Genomic DNA, 6,040 nt, shown 5'->3' on the forward strand with positions numbered 1-6,040 from the left:
TGGTGAGGTATGGTGAAGTGTGGTGTGGTGTGGTGTGGTGTGGTGTGGTGTGGTGTGGTGTGGTGTGGTGTGGTGTGGTGTGGTGTGGTGTGGTGAGCTGAGCTGAGCTGAGCTGAGCTGAGGTGAGGTGAGCTGAGGTGAGTTGAGATGAGGTGAGATGGGATGGGGTATGGTGTGGCGACAGAATGAACTAGTGGTTGGAAAAGGAGATTCCCGAGAAAATCCACACACCACAGCAACGTCCTCTGCAAAAATCAGCGTTCGACCCCCGCCGGGAATCGAACCCTGGTCGCCTTGGTGGGAGGCAATTGTTCTGACCACTCAGCCACACCGCACGGTGCGGGTGGTTCACAGCGAACCACTGCGAGCTTACATCTCCACTCTCCTTCTCCGTCTTCCTCTTTTTCTTCTTCTTCTTGCCTTTCTTGTCTTCACTTCTTGCTTTTCTCTTCTTACTCTTCTTTCGTTTGATACGAGAATCTTCTGGTTCATACTCATCATCCTCCTGCAAACAAGGTTTAGTAATAATTCACTTGCAAACCAAAAGCAGCATTAAGTAACATTTAAACACAGGCTATTATTCAGTCACTAATAACAGAAGAATTAATACTACTAGTGCTGGTTGAAGAAGAGCTGAGATGGGAAAAATTGTACTTTATGTGGTGATCCACTAAAATAAAAATAATTAATAAGCATTACTCTGGAAAACCACATAGCAAACCCAAATTAAATACCAACTCTTTTGACAAAAACATTTTTTTCCATGCTGAATTAAGTCAGAAAATAATAGCTGTCTAAAGTACCAATGCTGAACACTTTGGGAATTACTTCTAATTTGCTTTAGATACCAGAAAAATTTAAAGGATAATCATAAATAAATGTTAATGAAAAATTAAATACACAAACATACACAAACACACATTATTTTAAAATTAATCTGTTATTTTTACTGTTATTTGTACTGAGTATTTCAATGAATAAATATTACATCCTTGCAGCAAATGCTTGTTTGTGTAAAAATAAAAATGTAATATAAAGATGTTTTGTTTACTTACTGTACCAGGTGCGTTAATTTTGCAAAATTTCAATTTGTCTACCATCATTACAAATGACAGTATATAATTAATAAACTAAAGACATTTTGATAATAAACTAGTTGTGTATCAATCTTTTAAGTATTTTTTTTTTGTTGCAGAAGTAGTTTAAGCTTAATAAAAAAAAACACTTCACCAATAACTTTAATAGAATTCAGAAGTCGTGAATGGTCAGAAACTGGCATGGACTGTATTATGAGATACCGTAATATTTCTGATATTTTTAATAATTTACATGTTCATACCATTTTCCTTCCAGTGAGGATATCACTTATTTAAAACCCTTAATCATTTAAGAAATGTTCTAGATAAACAAGCATTTAAATTTTCAGTAATTTCAGAAACTATTTGAACACAATTTTTACTGCGAGACAGATAAAGGCAAGAAAACAAGCAGTCCTATGTAATCTGATTTAAGTTTTTCCGACCCTGCAAGCATTGGGTGAATTAACACCAGTCATTGTCAGTTTGTCTGCAATGCCACCCTTCACAACCATCCTGTTATTCTCAACGAAACAGGGATCAGAGGACTTCCACGTCACAATTCAGTGACTGCAGAGGTAGCAATGCAATCACCAATGGAACCATGGCCCAGATGGAGCTCTCGAAAACCTCAGAGACTAAACTTGTAACATTGGAATTATGGATTTTATTTACAAGGAAACTGTAATGAAGAAACTATAAGTGGGAAGGAGCGTGAAAATTCAGTATTTTAGGAATGCAATATTACGTAGTTGGCAACAGTTACGAAATGGCATCATGTGCAGACAAACTAGCAAACTGTAATGAGAATGTATTAATTAGGAATACATATTAATACAATTCATATATGAATTTATATTTAGACACAAACACTCAAAAATTACATTTTGTGCAACATAATACAATATTATATCCAATACAGGTTAATTTATTATTATTTTAATATCTACAATATCTATATCAAAATAATGCATTTATTTGCACCCTTAAATAGTGATAACTAGACAAAACTATCTGAAGTACTGGAATACCATTATAAAGCATACACAATAATATACCTTACCATTATTTAGCATGCAATACCCCACTCCAACTAACTGTATATTTTATTCAATTAAGTACATTTTATCGGAAAATGTGTTACCTACATGACAGGCACTTTGAGTAAGTTACTAAGGGGCCTTCCTAGTCAGGGGTGTGTCTTGAGTTAGTAATGGAGGTTGACAAATTTGATGCTCGCTGGTGCTTCTATAGTCTGCTTCATGCTTAGATTGTAATACAGAGTAAATAGCAACCACTGATGCCTAAATGTAATACCCAACTAATTAACATTAAAAATATTATTTTGTATACAATCATTAACTATAAATGGTATTACTGTATGTTTCAAATTTTACTATTTAATTTGCTGATTTTTAAATCCGTAAATTAGTGTCTATTGATTTGAGTCATTCTGACGAAAAAAATTCAATACTATTATTTTTAACAGGAGAAACTATGTATTTTTAGCTGTCACACTATTCATAAAAAGGCATATGCTATGCTCAAAAGAGCAAAAAAATTAATATTAAATGATATAAAAAACTGTCAACAAAAAATTATTTACACCAAGATTATATCTTTCAAAACTGACTTCTTATAAATGAGAAATTAATATTATTAAATAATGCTCTGGATGAAATACAACAGAAAAATGTACTTCCAAAATTCTCATTTCAAAATTTACTTTACAAAATAATAGTGTTTCAGGTATATTTTAACAGATTTTAAATACCTTTCAAAGTGGTGTCAAATATTTTTGCTCCCTAGTGTATATCTGGCACCAAAGCAAACCAAAACAAGGACAGAGCTAATGGCAGAAATTGTGGACTGGAAAGAGAAAGTAAATGCACAATAAGGATAAGACACGCTATAGCGCGGTATCACCTCCAAACGCAAGGCTCTGAACTGACGCGCAGTCTTCTCGTCATACACATGACAACTATGATATTCTAACAGTAACCATAACATCAGATGGCATAGAAATAAGATTAAGGTGTAAAGCAAGTCACTTTGCTTTCCAGAATCTGTACGAGGGATTTGTGTCTAAAAATTATTCTGAAAAAACTCATTTTGGCTTTTTTTTTCAATGTGCAAAATTCAGTTTAAAAACAAAATAAGGAAACATACTACTCATCTGCTCTCAGCAAATTATTAAACAGACCCCCTTTATGATATCTTGGAACAGTTTCCAAATCACGTGGTTTCTTTGTAAGCTCTGCACACCATGTGTGCCTGGCTAGGCAGGGCCTTGATGCATATTATTGCATGGATTATTGCATTTTCGAGTTATTTAATTGCTCTAGTTGAATCACTATAGACATATCACTATACAAGAATTTCCAACATAAATTACTGTCAGCTAGCCTAATGGCACCAAAGCTATATGCTTTCATGAAAAATGCCTAACAGTGGTCAGGGTGATAGGCCTGTATGTTTTATAGTCACATTTAGTGTAATTACGTTATTTTTGTTTATATGTACACAAGCAATAACTATAAATTCCAATATATAGTTTTGTTGCTACATGATTATGTGTTTGATTTTGTAAAATATAAAATTTAAAAATGCTAGGTAATGTATATATTGTACACATATTAGAAATAGTGTATGTAATCATAACCTACATGTATATCATAAATTTTGTAACCATGTTGACAAGCCCTATATTCAGAGAGCCACTGCTCATCAACTGAGTCTATTGGGTGCTAAGAAAAAAAAATAAAACACGCAAGATTTGGCAATGCACCTTAACGTATCTGCCAACAATTTTCAGAGGTGGACACAGGATAGGGGGGATGGGGGGGGGGATGTACCCTGACTCCTAAAGTTATGAAAAAATTAGCAAAATATTATAGAAGACAGTATGTTACTGTGTGGGAAGCCATGTCACCTACAGCTACTACAGTAGACACATATGTACATGTGTCAATAATAAATTTAAGTTTTTATTTAATGTGTAAATTTTTTTTTCAATCCTACCCCACCACCAAAAAAAATTCTAATGCCACCACTGACTTGTGTTTTAGCATCATAAATGGCAAGAACCAAATAAAAAATAGTCTACAAAATATCAATCTCTAGTGGAAACACTGCATGCTATGATACCTATGCAATGTGTTAATTTTTATACTCTTAGTTGCCAATTTACTATTTTCACAAGCCACAATCATGTAAAGTTTTATGGGCAAAAAAAATTGAATTAAAATTCCAAAAATAGCTTCCCCCTTCCCCCTTATATTTCATTGCAACTAATATTTCTGAACTATCTATCTCACTAACAGTGTTATTAAAAACGGGCAACCCTAATTTTTAACAGCATACTCTGCTTGCCAAGTGCAGGAGTCAGCGCTGAGGGTACACCCATCTATCTGCTGTATTTGTTGTATGGTTAATTATTTAAAAACGGAAGAAAAATATGCAGGTAGAAGAGTATGGCATAATTTTGCAACTACAAAAATACAGTTAAAATTAAATACACACTTGTGCGGGATAGTAAACAATCAATAGCACCTAAACTTTATTTTTGTTTTTAGTTTCACTTTTTTTTTTTTTAGAAAAGTCCTTTCACTACCCTGGTCATATTATTTAACGGTAGCTGAATATTCATGGAAAGAATATATTAATTATCATCAAGAAACTTACATCTCCAGGTACGCCTTCTTCAGATTCCGGGGAATTTTCTTCGGTGGTGCCTTCTGGTCGCGACGACAGGTTATCGTCCCCTGCATCATCGTCACCGCCTACAGGCAAATTGACATCAAACACGTGGTAAACAAAGCTTATAACCTACGCCAACATTGGACTTCACACCGCCTTCACACCAGCACACGGCGTACAGAAAGCCATCACACATGCCTTATTTAGATACCCCAATTACCCTGTGAAGATACGTTAACGAAACTCCCGGCGTACATTTAAATCATGGAAACAAACCACAACACGTGTTTTCCACAAATCCCGCAGGCTGGCGGATGAATTAATTTTTTTATCAGTTTTCGCGTTAAAAATCTGTATTCATTGCCTCCATTTTGTTTAAGAGGTCACACCGCGCCACTGTCATAATAATGATCCCCATCCCCCAAAAATATTTTTATTATTTGCAACTGAAGCATGTTGGTTCTTCTACACAACTATCTAGCGATATTAAACAGCGGATATTTGCTTCGCTCAACATTTTCAAAAGCTCAAGTAGCACACGTTTATCAAAAATTACAAGCATCACCTACAGAATATTTATTCACGTCCCGCTTTGTGACATGTACCGCCGTTCCCGCAAACACAAAAGCGTGACAACTTACCCGCGAAAGATTCGTCTTCCAATTCCTCTGAAGCCATGATTACGTATCAGTTACAACAAACTATTTTAAATTTCAGTCTATGTTAAGAAACCGACAAAACACGCTGTTCTTAATAATTAAAAATGCGATCCTTGATCACTACATAACCACTCACACCGCTGCATTCCCACCTTGTTAAGAAACCAACAACCAAAACGAAACCAACACGTATCGAGCTATCGACTCTTGTGCGCATGCGGTATTGCGCATTGCCTTGCATTCGAGATATACAGCGTGCTTGCACAAAAGTTTCGCAGCAAACAGAACATTATATTTATTTTTGTATAATTATACGTCAACTTTTTGCTATCAGTGATAACGGACTATAATCCATTAAATATTGAAAAATATTTGCCATTGGCACATTGAATTCTCTACAACAAAATAAGTTATCCCGTAAAAAAATTATAATTATTGGCAACAGCAGTAATATAAAAATTTGTTAGTTTAAACAAAAAATTACAATGATGTATTTAGATTTATAATTTAAAGTATACTTTTGAGTCTCATTTACGATAATTGGAATGTTTTACAACTTGCAATATATTTAAATAAGACTACGGTATAATCCTAAATTCTACAGTT

The 6,040-nt window shown here is 34.5% G+C and overlaps 1 protein-coding gene across 2 annotated transcripts in view; it reads right to left on the reverse strand.

Moving 5' to 3' along the window:
* The window catches only part of LOC134537001 (chromodomain-helicase-DNA-binding protein Mi-2 homolog), an 83,812-nt gene extending 78,199 nt beyond the window's left edge, over nucleotides 1-5,613 (reverse strand). For both annotated transcript variants that reach the window (XM_063377156.1, XM_063377155.1), the window contains exons 1-3: nucleotides 5,417-5,613; nucleotides 4,761-4,858; nucleotides 374-505 (exon numbers count right to left, since the gene is read on the reverse strand). In XM_063377156.1, coding sequence (XP_063233226.1) covers nucleotides 374-505; nucleotides 4,761-4,858; nucleotides 5,417-5,453 — 267 coding nt within the window. In that variant the 5' untranslated portion in view covers nucleotides 5,454-5,613. The remainder of the gene's footprint in view (nucleotides 1-373; nucleotides 506-4,760; nucleotides 4,859-5,416) is intronic.
* Nucleotides 5,614-6,040: the final 427 nt, after the last annotated feature.

Source organism: Bacillus rossius, chromosome 11 (assembly GCF_032445375.1).
Source record: "Bacillus rossius redtenbacheri isolate Brsri chromosome 11, Brsri_v3, whole genome shotgun sequence".
Taxonomy (NCBI): domain Eukaryota; kingdom Metazoa; phylum Arthropoda; class Insecta; order Phasmatodea; family Bacillidae; genus Bacillus; species Bacillus rossius.